The 20078-nt window shown below is 39.5% G+C and overlaps 1 protein-coding gene across 2 annotated transcripts in view; it reads left to right on the top strand.

The window, feature by feature from the left end:
• Positions 1 to 18448, top strand: part of LOC118780403 (protein AF-17-like) — a 56922-nt gene extending 38474 nt beyond the window's left edge. For both annotated transcript variants that reach the window (XM_036532872.1, XM_036532864.1), the window contains exons 10-20: positions 261 to 980; positions 2918 to 3051; positions 4287 to 4404; positions 4618 to 4684; positions 4982 to 5130; positions 5572 to 5772; positions 8433 to 8509; positions 9823 to 10193; positions 12098 to 12200; positions 12398 to 12622; positions 15420 to 18448. In XM_036532872.1, the coding sequence (XP_036388765.1) occupies positions 261 to 980; positions 2918 to 3051; positions 4287 to 4404; positions 4618 to 4684; positions 4982 to 5130; positions 5572 to 5772; positions 8433 to 8509; positions 9823 to 10193; positions 12098 to 12200; positions 12398 to 12622; positions 15420 to 15452 (2198 nt within the window). In that variant the 3' untranslated portion in view covers positions 15453 to 18448. The remainder of the gene's footprint in view (positions 1 to 260; positions 981 to 2917; positions 3052 to 4286; positions 4405 to 4617; positions 4685 to 4981; positions 5131 to 5571; positions 5773 to 8432; positions 8510 to 9822; positions 10194 to 12097; positions 12201 to 12397; positions 12623 to 15419) is intronic.
• The last annotated feature ends 1630 nt before the right edge of the window (positions 18449 to 20078 follow it).

Genomic DNA, 20078 nt, shown 5'->3' with positions numbered 1-20078 from the left:
AAAGATCCCATGGCCATCACAAAGAAAAGGGGGTTCCCCAGTGTGCTGGCTAAATTCCCAATGAGGGTCTTTAAATATGTGTTTATTAGATAAGCAGATATACTGTATATAATAAAATGGATTTCAGCCTATATTTTTATTTCAGCCTATAGTTTAAAAATGGCAACATGTCTGTGTTTATATCTTGGTTAACTGAGTGTTAAATGTAGGTAATCACTTTTCAATGACTGTGTATCACAGTGTATGTACTCTGTCCCCAGGTGCTGGTTCCCTCTCCTCCTCCCAGGACTTACTACACTTTTCCTCTACATCTCGTCATGATCGGGATCGAGAGAGAGGGAGTGATCTAGAGCGAGGAGAGGAGCGAGCAGCTGAGGAGCATGCTGAGAGAGCCAAAGAGGCAGGGGAGGAGGAGGATGAGGAAGAAGAGGAGGAAGAAAAATATTTAAAGCCACCCCCACTGCCTCCAGCTCTTACCCCTGCTGATGCCCCCCACAGCCCCCCCAGTTATGACAGGGCAGAGGGTGGGTGCAGCTCCTTTGAACCCAAGGTTACCATCTCCACTTTTGGCTCTATCATGCGCATAACCTCTACTGGTGGCTTGGGTGGGGCCACCAAGTTGCGGAAGGTGTCGACTGGGGAATACAAACTGACCAAACCTACCAGCAAGTTGCACCAAGCTACACCCCCCATCTTAGAAGAGCCAGACCCTCTGGATGCACCACCGTCACTCCCAGCCCGCGAACGAAGGCACCGTGGAACCAAGAAGAGCCGCCATGGTCCAGGTCGGCCAAGGGGGAGCAAGAACCGGGAGGGACGTGAAGGCAGGGGTGGAGCTCACCACCACACTCCCCTACCCTTACCAGCTACTCTTTATCCCGCACCACCCACCCTGCCCCGCACTGCCTACCCAACTCCCTCAACTGTCACCTCCTGCAACCCCTATCCCACTGGGGTCAGTGACTCACTGTTAAGCTCTGGTGAGTGCACAAAGGTAGCACAAATGTAATGGGTAACCATTATTTGTAATGCTATGCTTGTTAATCTTGCAAAGTAAAAATATTTTCTTGACAGGTATCAGCTAAACGGTATTCTAACCATGAGCCAAAATCCTTCTGCAAGATGAGAGGCAGAGGTCTTATAATATAGACCAAAGCACTTGTGAAAAGATTATACATGTTTAAATGCTATTATTGCTAGCTTGGTTGAAATCTAAACAGTTGCATTTTAATGCGGAACAGTGACTGTGTGTGTGGATTGTCACATCACCGATTATTTAATAATACATCTTTTATTTCCTCAAACCGCATTTCAGTCTATTTTTTGTTGTCAACTACACTGACCCAAATGTTCATTTTCTGTCATTATAATTATAATTAAACTGATCTGATATTTGTCCCCAGAAATCAAAGACAATTCACCCATTTAAAATGTGCACAAAATGAGCTGTAGAATTGTTTCATCTTCAGTTTCCGTGTTCAGAATTCAAGTTATTTTCCTCATGGATGACTGTAAATGGCTTGCATACACAAAAAAGACCTTTGTAATTCAAAAGCACTGCTCTGTAGCACTCTACTGACAGCTCCCATGTAGGGGCAGAGTAGGGGGCAGTTGACCCCTGCCACTGCTGAAATTGATCCTGGGTCAGATATAAAATTCAGTGTGAAAATCCATTGAGAAAACTAGATGTCATTCTGAATGGTGTCAGTAGCACATAAGTAGCACATCACTCGTCATCTTACTTTTAATTTGTCACATGGCTTTCAGCCATGTCAGTTTGGTTTTTCCAGCATGAAGTGCTTATAGACCATTAGCCCTAGCTATATGATAACCAGTGTACATTTGGTGGGCACTTGGTGAAGGCATTAGACAGGAAATCACAGGAGAGAGGATTCAAAGGCTATCATAATTTTCAAATTATTTCATAATGATGTTTATATATGTATTTTATGTTGTGTTATTTACACTTCTAGGGCTAATTGCAGATTTTAACAGTTTTTAAGAACATGTCTTTGGCTCCTGTAAATGTTTATTGCACTGTTATACTACTTTCAGTTACATTTGCTTTTATTTTAATTTTTATCAGATGTCATAGGTTTAATTCCCTAATCACTCTGTAAGTGTCCATTGTGCACTATGTGTGCAGTGAGTGTGATTGCAGTGTTTACAGCCTGTTGAGAGACAGCCTTCCTGCTCCAGTTCAGGTTTCAATAGGGGCAGACAGGATGTGCTGTGCCAGGGTTCTGTGTGTATGTAGATCAGTGTTTCTCAACCCTCTCCTGGAGGGCCCCCATTCATTTGAATCAGCTGTGTTGGAGCAGGGAGAGATCTAAAACATGCAGGGCAGGGGGCCCTCCAGGTGAGAGTTGAGAAACACTGGTGTATATGAACCAGAAATGACACAAATACAAACAATTTATCTTCTGGGGTGTCACTTAAGCATTTGAGTAGGGCTGAGAAGGGCTGTGGTTATTGCACATCCTGTGTTGTAAGGATTTGGTTTAGAACACTGATTCTCATTCCTGCTCCTGGATGCCCCCTGCTCCGCACGTTTCCCATCTTTCCCTGCTCTACCTACCTGACTGAACTCATCAGTGGCACTTTTGATTAGCTGAACACACCTGATTCAATCAAGAGCATGTTTGGAGCAAGGATAGATAGAAGATATGCAGGACAGGGGGGCTCCAGGAGTAGGATTGAGAAACACTGGTTTAGAAGATAAAAAGAAAGTGGTACTACTGGATCACAATCAAAAGGTAGATAAATAGGCTTTCAGGACTCAGTTTGATGAAAGGCCTACAAAGGGACATTTTGGGAGCAGGGCTTGGAGACTACATTAATCAGAGTTATCAGCTGTGTTATTTGTGGTGCTTGTAGTTATGTGTCACTGATCCATCTTCTTCCTCCTGATCTTCAGGCATTTATACAAGTAACAAGGATCCACTGTCTTTGGGCAGTGGTATGTGCAGTGCCCCTCTCTCCTCGGGACTCCTGTCTTCCCATGCCTCCTCACTCCCACTGCCCCCGTCCACCTCTGCACCCAACACACAGGTAGTACAACTGCGTGTATGCCTTGTGAGTGAGGGGAGGATTGAGCACACTGAAAAATTATTATTACTATCTATTTAAAATATTTTAAAATTATTAGAACACCAACACAGACCAGGAAACATGTCCTCTGGCTCTCCCCAGTGGCATGTTTGTGAACAGCATTTTTAGTGAAAGTCATCACTCTCTGGATTGTATTGCTAAAATGGTTTTCAGTGGATTAACCTGTTCACTAGTACTACAGAAAAACTTTTATTAATTTTGTCATGGCCAAGATTTGTTTAATGCCCACCATAACAGTGGTTATTCCTCAAAAACATCAGCAAAAAAGCCAAGCAGATGCTACATTAGTTTGTTGTCATTGATTGTAATATCAAAAACCTGCCAAGGACACTGGCATGGATCTTCATGGTGAGAAACGCTGAATTCAGAATGACACACGCTGTCATTCTGAATGGCATCAGTAGCACAGAATGGTTTACTTTTCATCTTGCTTTTAATTTGTCACATGCCTTTCAGCTATATTTGGCTTTCAAGACAATACTTGATGTTTAAGTCCTCACAAACATCTTTGGCATACAAGCCAAGTAGATGCTACATTAGCTTGTTGTTATTGGTCATGATATCAAAAATCTGGTGAGAGCCCTGATTTGGATCTACACACATCAAGTTAACACCAATGCATTTTATTTTTCAACATTTTTCACTGTCTTGAATATTTTCGCAGGTTTAGTGCAGGTACAACTTGGAACCCGTTATACCAAAGACATTTTTAGGAGGATATATTACTTCTCCAGAGTATATATTTAATAATAGATACAAGATGTAATGACACATACACCACAAAGAGACATGACTACCATTAATATGAAAATACCATCCTGCTTCTTTGTGGATTCATTTGGGGTGGAAAGCACTATTGGTTTAACAAACAGAAATTATCTGAAATAATGAGACCAGTGGTTTCATTGGAAACTTGCAGACCACTCAGGAGTCTGTCTTAACTCAGTTTGCTTTGTCTGTAACTTTGAGTAAAGAAATTGGACAAGTATTACTTTTTTGTATTAAAATTGTGTGTATATTTATGTGTAATCAAAGTAATGAGCTTAGAGGTTACCCAGTGAAAAAATCTAAAATGCTATTAATCACTTTACACGGTGACAGGTCTAAATATTTGTTGTCTGCTCTAATTTTTCAGCTGTGTCTCTCTACCACTTCTCCGCCTGCTCTCTCTTCAGGTGTATTCGTTCCCTGGTTCCTCATACAATTTGAGTTCCAGTCGGGTGTTTGGCAGTGCCCTCTCCACAGCTCCCTCACTTCCCCCTCTCTTAAGCCAGACCCAGAGCTCTGTTCCAGGTAACATTAACACATGCGTATGCATTGGGAGTGAAGTGGTCATATAGACCAAACAGCACCCTACCAAAGTATCAGGATCCCCTTGTAGATTATTGAATGTCGTGTTGTTTCATGTTCTCTCTGTAAACATGACATTGGCTAGACAGATGCATTGACAATGCAGTTGGTTGTTGACTATGTGTGTCATAGTAGTACTGTCTTCTGTTGTTTCAGAGCCAGACCTAGAGGACTGTCGCTTTGTCTGTCAAAGCAATTCTCCAAGAGAGAGCCTCTCCTCCCAGTAAATATCACTCTGCTGGTCTCTCTGTCTCCTTTCAGCAAACTATCTCCTGCTCTCGCTGTCTCCTTTCAGCAACTATCACTCTACTGTTTTTTCTGTTCTCTCTTTGTGTGTCTCTTTCCTGTTCTCTATGACATGTTCTGTTTCTTTTTTAATTATCACCATACACATCCCTACACCTCTATCCTCTCTATCTTCTTTGCAATCTGTTGTGTTTCACTGACCTTTCTAATTCCTTTCTCCATGACTACTAATCAGATCCTTCACCCCATTCCCTTTTTTGTTCCTCTTTCCCAGGTCTCCCATGAGCAGTCTACCACTGCTGTTTGACCAAAGGGAGGGAGTGGGTGCGGGGGCCAGAGTGCACCTGGACAATGTCCCCCCTGCCAGCTCCCACATTGAGCTTTTGCTGGAGAAACATGGGAATGGAGAGATGGGAGTCAACAGTGAGTCCTTGAGCGACACATTGATTAACCGACATGCTGACTGTATGACACTGACCAACAATGTATGAAACCCATGCTGACTGATACAGTAACACTATCTGAAACCACAAAAAGACTAGTCTGATGAAAGACAGTTGCAGGCAGTTGTGGCTGTAACATCTTCAAAAGCATGTTTGTCATTGTGATCATAGTAAATAAATCAGCCAGTAATAACAGGCTCTGCATGTCATCTCCTCTTGCCCCTCCTCTCACCATTTTCTCCTCTGTGCCCACATTATACCCCATATACTCTTTCCTGACCTGTACCTACCTGGATCACGTTCCTCACCTGTTCCTCATTCCCTCTACATCGTTCTGGTGTGCGTCTTCTCTTCCCTTTACTCTCTTTCTCTACACTCTGCCTTGCTCCCTCTGTGCCCTTCCCTTTCTCTCCTCTCTCAGTTGTGGAGATGCTGAAGTCATTACACTCCCTGCAGCAGGAGAACCAGCGACTTCAGGACCAGATTCTCTGCCTGACAGCCAAGAAGGAACGCCTGCAGCTGCTTAATGTGGAGCTGGCTGTACCCTTTCCTCCACCAGCACCCCCATCCTCAAGTGCTGCCACTTCCTCTACCCAGATCAGCTTCCTCTCCTCCACTCACGGTCAGCTTCTCCCTGTGCACCTATCATGGTGATTATTGCTTGCCATCAAGCACATTTGATGTAAACCCTGGAATATTTTATTGTTCAACTCTTAACTGATACAGTAATCTACTTTATTTTGGTTACTTAATTTCGCCAGTGATCACCATGTATTTAGGTATTGAAGATCTATAATACCTACTCTATTGTGATTTTGAAGACCAGTAGCACCATCTGAATGACTCATAGAGCTCCCACGTGGCTTCTACATTATGTTCTCCCACAAATTCATTCATTGAGCTCACCATGACATTGCAGTTTTCCAGTCTTTGTATTTTAAGGGGAAAGTGAAATGACCAAATTCAGGATGCTTTCTCAATTTATTGTGTTATACCTTGTCTCCACTGGTCAGGGTGCATACTCTGGACTATCTGACAAATTGAGAGCATCTCCATTGTCACTCAAAACTGTCTGTACCTGTCTGTAATGTTGCTGATCTGGACAGCTTTTACTTTCTCAAACCTGTCCAAGGGTCATGTCAGTGATGACATACTTAAAAGTGGGCATGAATCATTAAGCATCATGCAAGTTTAACTTATCGTGTTTGACATGAAAATACAGTACTATGATATATCATTTAATATTATTTTGTTTGATTACATTTAAAACATTTACAGTAACAGTTAAAATGACCCTAAATTTACCTTCCATATTAATATATAAGCCTTTTGAACATTCAATTTCAATTAAACATTTTATGTATAATCAGTAATAATGGAACATGAATAATAATACTGTATGTATAATGGGCGTATGAATTTGCCCATTATACACAGTTCTTGTAAAACCATAATCCAAAATCTGTTCCAGAAAAAAACACTTTCAGCACACAAAATATAACTCTTTCAGTGGTCAGAAAGGTGACATTACTCTCACATACCGCATATTTTTTTCTCTCAGTAGAGACACTTGCTAAAATAGGTTTGCAATGAAAATCATTCGTATCAAAATGAGGCAAGTTTGCACTAAACAATTTATGCCACAGTACCTCACACAATTTGAAGAAGCAAAAGGCAACCAAATGTTTCCTTAGTTCTTTCATGTAACTTGGTCCTGTTTTTCCATAGATTAACCACAAGTGTTGAATTGGATTGAGGCCTGGAGATTGAGATGACCACTTTAAAGAATTTATGTTGTGCTCAGTTTACCATGTCATTGTTCATTTGGATGAATACTTTGGATCATTGTCGTGCTAGAATGTCCATTTTCTAGCTAGCTTTAGTTTCTTGGCAGTGGAACTAGGTTTTTTTACCACAATATCCTTGAATGCATTGACACTTAGGACATACTCTGTCTTAACAAGGGTTTCAGAACCCATAGTTTCAATACAGAACAGACCCTTACCTCCATGTTTCACAGTTCAGTGAATGCTTTCAATGGACCATGGTAGATTGTAGTAATGGTTGTCTCTCAAGCTGCTTGTTTTATAACCTGTGGTGGCAAGATACAAGTGCCCTCTTCCTGGCAGAGTTGCCACTGTACCAGGTACCAATATACCAGTTAAACATCTTATTAATGGACACTACAGTGAAAATACACCATCTTGTAACTTGTGGAGGTAAATCATTTGCCAGTGGTCTTTGAGGAGCTCTCTGTCCTTGACCATAATGGTATTTGTTATTAAGGAATTTCCTCTGTGTGCAACTTCCTTATACATACCAGTGGAACCATTTGAGGTTTATATAGTTGCTTGAGAGGATCTGCAGAGGAGAATGGCAGAAAATCCCCAAATCCAGGTGTGTAAAGCTTGTCGCATCATATCCAAGAAGACTCAAGGCTGTAATCGCTGAGGACATTCTTCAACTAAGTACTAAGTTAAGAGTCTGAATACTTATGTCAGTGTGATATTTCAGTTTTTTATTTTTAATAAATTAACAAAAATTTCTAAAATCCTGTTGTCACTTTGTCATTATGGGGTATTGAGTATAGATTGATGAGAGAAAAGGTGAATTGAAACAATTTTACCATAAGGCTACAACATAACAAAATGTGAAGGGGTCTGAATACTTTCTGATCTCTGTATATATTTCATTTTATTGCAATTTCTATATTCAATTACATTTTTATCAGAATTGGAAAAAATTCTCCTCACGATTAGATTTATTTATATCAGATGTATTTCATGTGAGATGCTCATGTCCTCAGAATTTGAATCAATATATCCCTTTTAAATAACCCCAATGGAACAAAGAGAAAGAAAAGCATAAAAGCAGAGACGTTTAAATGGCACTTAAAGGTGTGGATTTTAAACTGTCAGTTAAAATGGAAACAGTTAGTATCTGTGGGTTCTCAGACCAAATATTGTGATTTCTCCACATATTATAATTACTTTTAATTATATTCTCAAACAAGTGACTCTTGCTTGCCAGGTCATTGCAAGTTGGAGTTTACATAACACTTAGAGCATCCCATGAAAGAAGTCTGCCATATCTTGTATCAGTGTACTCTCATTATCCTCCCCAAATATCATATCTGTCTAAGCTTTTTAGGACTTCACCGAGCCATGTGGAGACTATAGTATGTTCAGTCCCCTCTTTTTGTTCCATGACCCCAGCCTTTCTGCTAACACCTGTGCAGATTTCTCTTAAAGCCATGTTTCTTGTGCATTCCCATCATTCCAGATGCCCTCAACACAAGCAAGAGTCCCCCCTCCAAGACTTGCTTCTTCAATGACAATGCTGTCACAGCCTCTTCTGAGGTGAGCCCTTCCCCCACCTACCCACCTGAATCCTGTGTGGTCACATGGTCAGTGTGTCCTCCTACTTTTGTATTTTGTACAAGTGAGCAAGGGTGACATCACAGAAGTACATACCTGAGGAAAAGGGGAATGGTGTTATTTGGGACAGTTTAGAAAAGCTCTTCTGTCATCACTTCAGCAGGAAGAAACATTAGATGCAAAATATCAATGCAGGCAAATGTGTAAAACAGTAGCCCACTTTAATGCAAGAGTGCCGCTCCTATAAATCTTCCAGTTTTAGACTAGCAATATAACAATTAAAATATTACATTGTTTATAATTGCCTTCATTAGGCTGTCTACATTATAATGACTTGTAAATCTAGTTTTATGACAAAAAAATGGCTATGGATTGGTATGAAAAGTTCTGGTTTTATAACTATAGACAATTGTGGCTTGATAGGCTAACTAGATACATACAGTGATTCAGAATATTTGAGCTTTGAAATCCATCTGCAATTTATTTGTTAGTTGCAGTGGATAAGGCTGGCAAATGAATAAACGTATCTGGCAAATGAATAAATGTAACTGCAGGTTGTGTTCACTTCCATTTAAAATGCACTGGATACATTTGGTCTAAATGTACCTCTATTTTGTTACTGTGTGAGAAATGTTCATTCAAACAGTACAGTTCAGTACTATCTGTGCTAACATTATAGTGCTTCTTGGGGTCCCCGTGATTGAGTCAAAACTTAGGCCATAAAATTTGAGAAGAAAAAAAAAGCCAATCCACATAAACATGCAACCTGAGATACAACACCAAACACAAAGGGTACAATCTTGTACACGTGCTAGAAGGAAGCAACTGAGGGCAAGTGAAAGTCAACATCACAGATACCCGCATAGCTTCTCTCCAGCGTGCCTTTATTACAGAAAACAAAGATTTCATGAAATTTACCACACTTTTCAATACTAATAGATGTTATATTATTTTTTGATGTGAAGATACCCTAATTCTTGGTAGTTTACCTATCTTACATTTTACATCACCAAATGTACATCACTAATTTGCAGAAGTGTGTATTTTCCAAGGCTGTTCAGGAATTCTACACCCCTCAAACACAGTGCTCCAGCTAGGAATGAAACATCCAGTCTTATGGTTACTATCCTAGTCACTCCACTGCATCTTGTTATTCCTGCATCTTATACCCCTGTGCTCCTGAAGGTAAACCACTTAGATAAGGTCATAGTTGTTGCTATTTAGCTAGCCTTTGCTCTAAACCCTCCGACTCCCATTTGTTGTATTGATTTCTATTTTGAAAAATTGTCTTTCAGGAAATCCACTCTGGTTGTCCATCCCGCAGTAGCTCCTCACTCTCCTTCCAGAGCACTCCACCCCCCCAGCAGAGCCCTGCCTCTCTTGGACAACCATTGGTGAATGGGCTGGGAAGGGGACTGAGTGGTGGGTTGGGGAATGTCAGTCAGGCCAGCAATACAGCTCTTCCTTTGGTGGGTGGACTAATGGCCAGTCTAACAGGAAGTCCACAATTGTCCATGAATGGAATATTGGGTAGCCTTAATGGAGTGATCCATTCGCCCACCCAAAACCCCACCCAGCCCTCACTGCCAGCTGTACCACCACAGCCTCCTCCTCTCCCTCCACAGGCCTTGACACAAAGTGTGCAGATCCCTAACAACCTAAGCGCGTGAGTCCCTCTGTTCTCCTAAGTGATAATGTTCACACTATTGTATGACAGCTGACTAAATGTATAACAGTTGAGAATGTTTGTTGCTATTCAGTGGTGAAGGTGTCTTGTGTAATTATTGCTGAAAGTAACTTGTAACAGTGTGATGTTAGTGACAGCGTTGACAGTTAATTTGTGTACAGTGTTGTGTAATAGTAGTGTTAGCAGAATGTTGAAGGTGAGTTGATACGCAGTGTAGGCTAATTTCATTGGGGTGTTTTGCTGTGGAAGTGTTTGATGTGTGATTTCTAGTGTTGTTTTTTTGTTTTGTTTGGTATTGTGTAATCATAAATAGGGCAATTGTGTTGTATAGTAACAGTTTTGTCAAGTTTTGTGTAATTACTTTGTTGGATATTGTTGTGTATAGGTATTCTGGAAAATTTTGTTTAGTATCAAATGTTAAAAGTGCTGAGCAGAGTGGTGGTTGTGTTATGAAAGTTCTGTAGTTATTTAGTGCAGTGGCGGCTGGTGAGCTCGAAACAGGGGAGGCTGAAACATTACCTTTAAATCTATCATTACTTTCAACCTGTTCCCCTTTATCCTCCTTGATTAACAATAAAACAAACAATTCAAAGAATAATTGACACCAATGCCTAAATAGAGTAAATGATTATGATTAGATTGTCTGTAGTTTGTCTGCTATTGTGAAAGCTACAACATGAGGTTGTTTAATTAACAAGGATGGCAATTTGAACAATTAAGTGGCAAGTAATCCCAAAGCTTTCTCTTAAATGTTTCACATAGCTTTCTTGTGTTATAAAATTCAAATTACAAAACGGAGCTAAATTTAGTTAGATCGATTTAAAAAAACTTTCAGGTTAGGTTGAATGCAATGAGCAATAACGTTTAGAACACAGACCTCACAAAAGCTGTGATGTGTCATGAGCATTTAATGTAATTTAAATCGATAAATGCCATCCTTGTTAATTAAACAATCTCACATTGTAGCTTTCGCAAGCACACAAACTTCAGACAATCTGCGCTGTTTCACAAGTATCATTTACTCCATTTACACAACGTGTCAATTATTTTCTGAATTATTTGTTTTATTGTTAATCAAGGAGGATAAAGGGGAACAGGTTGAAAGTAATGATAGATTTAAAGGTAATGTTTCAGCCTCTCCTGTTTCCAGCTCACCTGCCGCCACTGATTTAGTGACAGTTTTGTTCCCTGCTCTACCTACCTGACTGAAGTCATCAGTGGCACTTTTGATTAGCTGAGCACACCTGATTTAATCAAGAGCATGTTAATCACACTAATCAGGTATGTTTGGAGCAAGGACAGATAGAAGATATGCAGGACAGTGGGCCTCCAGGAGTAGGACTGAGAAGTGTGGGTTAGTGAGAGGGCCAAGTTATAGGATACTGTAGTTGTATGCTTGTGCCAGTTCCAGAATTTGTACCTCGAAACACTGAGGCAGAAAAAACACAGTTTTCTGTATTACCAGGATTTTTTCCAAGTCCTGAAAATCATATTATCAAATTAATTAAATCATAACTCATTTAATTATACAAATATGTATTCATACATGTTTGTCTTTAATGAAATGTTAACTTTACACTCGAAAAGGAGTCTTCATAGAAATGTATTACAGTTGCTTCTGCCATTTAATAGCTGAACAACCAGTGAAGTCTGCAGCGGGAAAAATATAAAGACAGAAAATAGCTAGGCTAAGATTGCTTTGTATGGGCCCTTAATATGCCCGGATGGCAATTGGAATTGTGTTATGGTTGTTGTGTTGTGACAGCATTGTGTTTTTTTTGTTTGTTTTATGACAGTGTTGTAGTATTTTTAAAGTGTTGTGGTTGTCCTGTAGTGACTTTCATAGGCTGTTGTGTGACAGCCATGCTGGGGTTGTATTCCAGGTCAACTCTCCTCACTGAGCAGCAGAAACAGCTTCTCCTCCAGCAGCAGCAGCAGCAGCAGCAGCAGCTCCAGCAGTTCCTCACCTCCCAGCACTTCACCGCGGTAAAAGCAGCCCCAGAACACATCTGTCAGCCTTCCATATGATGTTCTCACCAGTAGAACACATGGCTTGACTCTGCAGCAAGAGTTCACATTCGTCTCTCCCCCTGCCACTTTCCCTCTCTCCGTCTTATCCTCCACTCTTTCATTGCCCCTCCCTCCCCTTCGTTGCTTGCTCTTTCTCTGTTGTTCTCTCTCAGGAGCAGCAGGTGGTGGTTTATCAGATGCTCCAGCATCAGAGACAGCGGGAACTACAACGCTTCACGCTAGCCAGTGCTCTCAACTCTACCTCTGCTGCTCCCCTGGGCAATGCCATGATTACTCAATCCCCCAGCCTGCTGCCTTCAGCAACTGCCTCACCACTGCAAGGTGGCCAGGGCAACCCCTTCTTCAATATGCAGGAAAGCACATTGCACAAGGCCGGGGTGGGTACAAAATAGGGTGTTTAAGTTTGTTAAGCCTTGATCTTCATGTTAAAACAGGCAATTTTTGTAATTTTCCCCAAAAAATTCTCACTATTCACCATCATGACCCAGTCATGAAACTACATAGGTTTCTCATATGGAAGCCACCATACTGCCCTGCAGCTCACCTCTGCCTGATAGCTAAAGATAAGCAGTGTTGTGATTGGTTAGTACTTGGACAGGGAGACCTGGGAATATCAGGTTGTTGTTGGAAGTGGTGTTGGTGAGCCAGGAGGAGACAGTCTTCCCTCTGGATTAGCACAAGACTAATGCCCCAGTACAGTGATGGGGACCTTGTACTGTAAGAGAGGCTGTCTTTTGGCTTAGGACTCTCTATGGCCATTAAGGATCCCATAGCACTTATTTCAAAGAGAAAGGGGTTAATTGCTAAATTCCCAGACTATTTCAATCTGGCCACCTAATAATTCCCTAGGTGAAGTAATTCCCTCCCCCAGGCTGTCATTGTTAAGAGAACTGTTTTTCTTTTGACCTTGCTTTATTGGCTTTATTTTGTACTGTGAAATCAAGCATGAAAAGTGCCAGGCACAATTACGAATAAGTGGGCCTTTAAACAGTTGATTTTAAGGGTGATGTAGGACTGAAGCGAAAACAAAATAGGGGGTACAGACAGTGCTTTCCTAGAAAGAAATGAATGTAAAATCCTTTGTAAACCTTTGTATATATATATATATATATATATATATATATATATATATATATATATATATATATATATATATATATATAATATCTGTTGTGTTATTTTTTGTATTTAGCTGGGGGTATGAATAAATAGAGAAGGCATTGTAAATACATTTTATAGTATTATAGTAGTTACATATTACATATTATAGTAGTTAGATAAATGGATGTTAGCACAGGTGCGTGTGGAGCACAAAAGTACTAATTGTAAGACATGGATAATATATTTATTTATTGTAATATTTTATGACATGGGTATATATTACCCTTTGGCATTGCCTCACTCAACTGTACTGCATTAGAGAAATGGAGAATATAGACATTTGCAGTAGTGTTTGTTGTTGAAGGTAGGGATGGTAAAATTCACCGATTCGCATCGGTTCACTGGCATAAAAATTCACGATGTGATTGCCCCGATTAAAAAAGAGTGCAGCGGATATAATCTGGGATGAACTCGGGATGCATCGTTTCTAACATGTCTGTATCTGTAAAATCCGATTCATTTATATATAATTATTAGTAGAGGCACTGTGCCTTTATTATCTAGAAATGTGACCAATAATTTTATATTTAGATTGATGCCTCCTCTCTAAACTGTTTCTCAAGCGCGCTCTCTCATCTCCACTGCTGTCAGTGGCCAATTCTCGTCAAATATTTTGGCCAAGTGTCGCGCGAGTTGGAGGTGTGTCCGGGCGAGTGACAGATTATCATGGAGGAGGAAGAGCTACACGTTCCACTGAATTGCTACAAATCAAATGTTTGGCGACACTTCTGATTTTTCAAGAGAGATGGACAATTTGACAAGACGCATGCAATTTGCAAAATATACCGTGCCGCTATAAAGTAGGCTACACAGGCAGTACGACTAATTTAAGTACTCGCTTGAAGCTAGAGAAACAAATATGTGAGTAAATGTGAGTAAGTGGAAATGGCACTTTTTTAGTTAATTTATGATTTACTGTCTGCTTAAGAAGAACCAAAGAAATAAAATCAAACTATCCCTACCATATTGAATTGCATAGCATCATATTCTTTTGCATCGCATCGTATCCCGTTGAATCGCATTGTGTTAAAAGAAATGAAATCGTGTCGAATCGCACTGCATCGCAATAGGGGTGAATCATATCGTATCGCATTAGTAGTTGCTTCAGATGTATCTTTAATGTATCAGATCGTTGGCAGTGCATCAAGATGTGTTCAGATCGCATCAGCCTCAGTGATGGAGATGCACATCCCTAGTTCAAGAAAAGAAATTAAATGATGTCATACTCCTGTGAAATTCATGCCACTCAAAACTGAATCCATCGCCTTAACAGGAAAAAATAATGGAATATATATATATATATTATCAGAGACTAGAGGTTTTGTAAAATGACAGCAATGGCGTAATTTGGGTTAGAATACTTTTTGTGAATGTGCCTGATATATTAACATTCAGCTTTCACTAATTTGTTCTTTGGAGGCTCTTCTTTAGAGTTGTTGTATAATTTCTGCTTTGAACATAATGGAACCATTTAAGTAGCTTTCAAGTGCACATTTTTGTTGCCTTAATAATGTGCTCCTGGTTTATGCCCCCTTTCAGAGTTGCTTGGAACTTCCACATCTTGTTATTGTAATTTTAGTTTATATAGTTTTTAATTTTAAAACATAAACAGCTTTCTTAGTAAAATATATTAATACCTTCATTTACCATTCAGAACATACAGGCATGGAATAAATGTTATTTTTTCAGAGCACAAAAGGTGTGAAGATATCAGATACATGGGATTCATTTATGGTTTGATTAATTTAAATGCTACATTTTACACAAATTTAAGCAGTATCATTTTCATATATTGGCATAAACAGTCCCCAAGCTGAGATGTTGCTGTCTGACTTTGGGTAGTGCAAGAATTAAGTGAATACTGTAAGTACACCCTTGTAACAATGATCCAAATTGCAATTTCAGGAAAATTGGTAATTGGGCTGCTCAACAAAATGAACACTTATTATAAGGTGTTAATGTCGTATTTGATAACCACTTACAGTAGTCATGTGAATGTGTGTTTTACTTCAGGTAGGGGGAGAGAAGGGCGGGGACAAGAGCTGATGCCATCACTTCCTAGCAGGGGAAGAGCAGAGACTGGAGCCAAGAGGAAAACCCTGGTTCTGAGATGTCCGATCATAAGCAGAAACTGCATGTTTTCAGCATCTAAGACACACTGTAGTGACATTCATCCTTTTAGGTTGTTTCTGTCACTCTGTCCATCCATGTCTCTGTCATTCTTAACAGCTTATTGAAACCAACTTACCACTATTTTGGTTTTGCTGAACCCTAGCAATGACACGGACCAACAGATAACAGTCAGATTACATATAACAGTAGGGCTGAGTGTCTTGGTGTACCTACAGATTATTAGCAAATATTCAAGAGCAAAGAGGATGTCTGCATGTAACTCATCATTCTGATTGCTTTAATTATGTCATTAGTGGTGTAGATGGAATGAATGCTACAAACCTTCATGTTCAAGTCCTCTTCATTTCTCTACCAGTGAGAGCACAACAGCACTCTGTCACTGAAAAACCCACCTTTATCTTCCCTAAAAGTAAGCAAATTCACTGGGCAACACCAAAGACATCATCACAAGTGTGATAGAGTGGTGGGGATACTCTCTACATCAGCTCCAGGGATATACTGTATATTCAACACACAGGGCTTTTAATTGGTAGCGACACTATGGAAAGCTGTTGGCTCAGGAGCAGAACTCCTCTCCCTTATTAAAATTGGGCAGGTTGTTGATCTGTCTAAAGGGCATTTGTCCCATCAGAGCACTTGCAGACCTACGTCACATGCATTTTCATACACTTTTTCACATATGAAGAAGGACAGGAAACTGTACATGTATATAACATTCATTTGTTTGATCTACATGTTTGTGGATGCCAGCTCTGATTAATTCATAGCCATCTCTTATGGACATATAGGACGCCTTTAACATGGTATACAAATTCTAGCCTATGACCTTCTGATGGATCACTTAGCTATCTCGGTTCTGTCCTTGAGATATATAACATAGTTTCTGTATTAAATTACTGTGCACAATGTTCCATCATGGCACTACTAATTGTGTATTCCTATGAGCAGTGGGCTTGTCAGCAAGTTTAATAGTGTCAGTCACAGTGATCTATGCACCTTTTACTAATGATTGAATTGTAAAAAAAAAAATCACATGATATTGGCAAAGGTTCTAGCAATTACTTTTTTCCAAAAACGTATAAAGAGATTATGGGAAAGTGTTGTACATCATTCTTCAACCAAATAGATTCCTTTGGAGGATCTTAAATGAACTCACCCCAATAACTCCCTCCCTCCCAAGAGGACTGTGCATTACCAGTGCACATACCACTGAATTAATTTTTCAATCCATCTGTTTGAGACAAGGCTAGAATTCAAATACATGTGATTCAGGTTCACATTGTGAATGCAAATGAATTATGTTATATGTGAAAGCCTTGTGTATGTGTAACATCTTATCTTCATCACTGTGGTTTTTGAGAATAGTTCCTTGCAGATAGATGTTCTGTGGAGCATATATTGTTGTATATGAGGTGTTATTGTACTGCAAACCAGGATGGATCTGTGTGTCTGTGGGGTTATCAATACACATGCATACACCCATTATTTACCAAATGATGCTTTTGGTTGTTTTTAGTGCTGCCAGTTCTGCTCATCTCAGTGTTGTGCAATAGTTTCCTGTTTGAGTTAGTGGAGCTGACCACCAACTCCTTTCAAAATTACACATATAATGTTTAATAAAACACACACTTTAAAATACTCATACACCTCTGTGGCCTGAAGCTTTAAATAGCTGTGCTTCAGAGTCATTGAACCATTGTGCTGTGTAGTTAAGTAGAACAGCCTCAGACAAGGTTGAATTCTCAGATGCCAACTGTTGTAATTATTTCCTTTTCATTTGTAGTCATGCTGCATGTAGTTTTTCCTCTCCCACCAGGACCCAGCTATTCTCACAGGAAAGATTTATGTTAGTATGGAACATGCCTCCTTTTCTGTTCATGTTATTTATAGCAATCTCAGTATTTCACTGAATTTCCCCCTTTTTGTCCATTAGGCCTGCCTCCCAGTCATATGTGTTCATATGCTGTACTCTAGACAAGCACTGAGGCATGTCAGATTCAATCCTCCAGTAGGTAGGATGGCAGCCAATAGCTATTTTCCTCTGATTTCCCCTTTAATAAGGAATTAATGTGGGCCATTTCAAACAAGTTCATGGACAATTAGAAACTAAGGAATAATGTTAGGAAACAGGAAATCTGTTGAAAATCTCACAGCATTTCCCCTTTTCCATATAGAATGCAGAGAAAATTGGAAAATGCATTGCATAGCAGATGGTGTTATTAATGTATTATTATTTTTTTAAACATTATTTCTTCATATCGCTGGATATTTATTGAAGCAATGCAGGTTAGATACCTTACTCAAAGGTACAACAGTAATTGAACCTGCAAATTTTTGGCTGTAGGCTCTACATAGTAGCATCGCATTGCATACAGCCCTGTCTTCCATTCACCCATACAGCTTACACAACATTGCATGAAAAGTATGGAATATGCTGAAGACATTCTCTATAGAAGTTGTACATTTTCATGAACAAAATTAGAAGGAAAAACTTTCCTTTAGTGAAGTGACTGTGTGAACACAGGGGAGAAAAGGAATCAGAAGATATTTCTTTATAAGTTGCACTGGGGCACTTTGGCCCAATTTAATGTTTTTATTCTAATGAATTTTCTAAATATTCTTATGTGTGTATGAATGATCATGTGTATACATACAGGCACACACATTTTATGTTTCACAATCAAGGTAACCAAGGTAATACAAGTAGATATGTTGTCCTGTGCATCTTCAATAAAGATTTAATAACCTGTCTTTTATTGGGGGATCTTAGAGGTTTCAAGTAGATGACATAGGATACATGGTGAATTGCTGAGAAATCTTTTGCAACACTGTCGCTAAATACTGAGTTTAGACTATGCATAGTTTTCAAATGTGTTGTATTCTGAAATTTTAAAAAGTAAAGACATGTTTGCAAGCACTTCTTTTCAAAATAACAAACCTGTTGTCATTGTACAGTTTCTTTTTGAATTAAAGAAAAGGAATCAAGAAGGAATTTGCCAATGTAGAAATACAAATCTTCTGTAAAGTATTTTAATATTTTTTACAAGAAGTGAAAAGCAACTGCTAAGAGGATGAAACTTTTACTGTCAATAAATGTATTTTACTGAGTTCTTGGCATTCCGTGCTTCCTTTTTATTAGAACTTTTTTATACCTACAACAAATGCATATGTCATTGAGCATTACTGCCATTTGTGGAGTGATAAAATTAAAATTTTGAATGTATAGGCCAACATTCACATACAAAACCATACAATATCAAGTTTGCCTTTCAACAGGGTGATGTCTTTTCCATCTCATTGCAAAGCCTGAGTTTTTAGCAATGTAATAATGTCATTGTGTTGTATAATGGGAGACAAAGGGCTTGGTTCCCAGTGGTAAAGCCTATCCTCTCTCCCAGAAATCCCCTGCTCCACAAAATATGTACACAGGTTGGCCTTCAAACATACATGTACAGGTGGTAGACAACATAATGGAAACACCTCAAGAAAAAGGACATGTATTTTGAAAATTAAACTGCAATTAAAAAGAAGTCTACATGTGTTTAATATTAATGTCATTAGTAATTACTGTTTCTTCCATAAACATTTTAAAATCAATACATTAATATGTTAGTTTCCGATGCAACATGAAGGAGTTCACATATTTGAATAGTTGGTGACCAAATTGCAAGTGCAGGTGCAGAAATGGAAAAAAAAAATCATGTATCAAGGGGAAGTGTGTCAAAAATCATGACAGCATACACAAAGGAAAACTGCACCATGAAAGAGTAATAGTGGTTGCAAGTTAAAGCTCACCATGGGGATAGACAGATACTTAATAGTTGCAAAAAACTGAAAAACAACAGCCTCAGAAATTACCACAGAACTGAATCTACTAACGTCGGCTAACCGTTAGCCACCTGCCTGGTGAGCTTTGTAGATCATAATCAAGCTAGCTCAGTGTTTCTCAACCTTCTCCTGGAGGGCCCCCTGCCCTGCATGTTTCAGATCTCTCCCTGCTCCAACACAGCTGATTCAAATGATCAGTTTGTTATTAAGCAGCTTCAGGAGTTCATAACGACTTGATCATTTGAATCAGCTGTGTTGGAGCAGGGAGAGATCTAAAACATGCAGGGCAGGGGGCCCTCCAGGAGAGGGTTGAGAAACACTGCTGTAGATCTAAGATTCTTGGCTTGTACTTGTAGTTCTATCTCTTACCTTGTATTTGTAGCACGTTTTTTGCCTAGGTGGTATAGCGGTACTTTTTTTGTCCCAATGACTGTATTCGATATATGTAACCTTAGATCAGATCAGCTCTGGCTCGCTACACCGACCTTGTGCTCAGCTTCAGCCCTATCTGCATTGTATGACCTGTACACATCTTGCCCTTGTGCCTGTGCCTGTTTGCCCACTATGCAGTTTTTTACGTCGCTTTGGATAAAAGCGTCTGCTAAATGAATAAATGTAAATGTAACGTAAATGCATAGTGTTTTAAATTTAGTACAGCAACAGAGATTGAAGCGACGGTCAATTATTTTCCCATCCCCCAGAGGCTATTCA

Source organism: Megalops cyprinoides, chromosome 1 (assembly GCF_013368585.1).
Source record: "Megalops cyprinoides isolate fMegCyp1 chromosome 1, fMegCyp1.pri, whole genome shotgun sequence".
In the NCBI taxonomy this organism is placed as follows: Eukaryota; Metazoa; Chordata; class Actinopteri; order Elopiformes; family Megalopidae; genus Megalops; species Megalops cyprinoides.
This window is presented reverse-complemented; position numbering and strand designations above follow the sequence as displayed.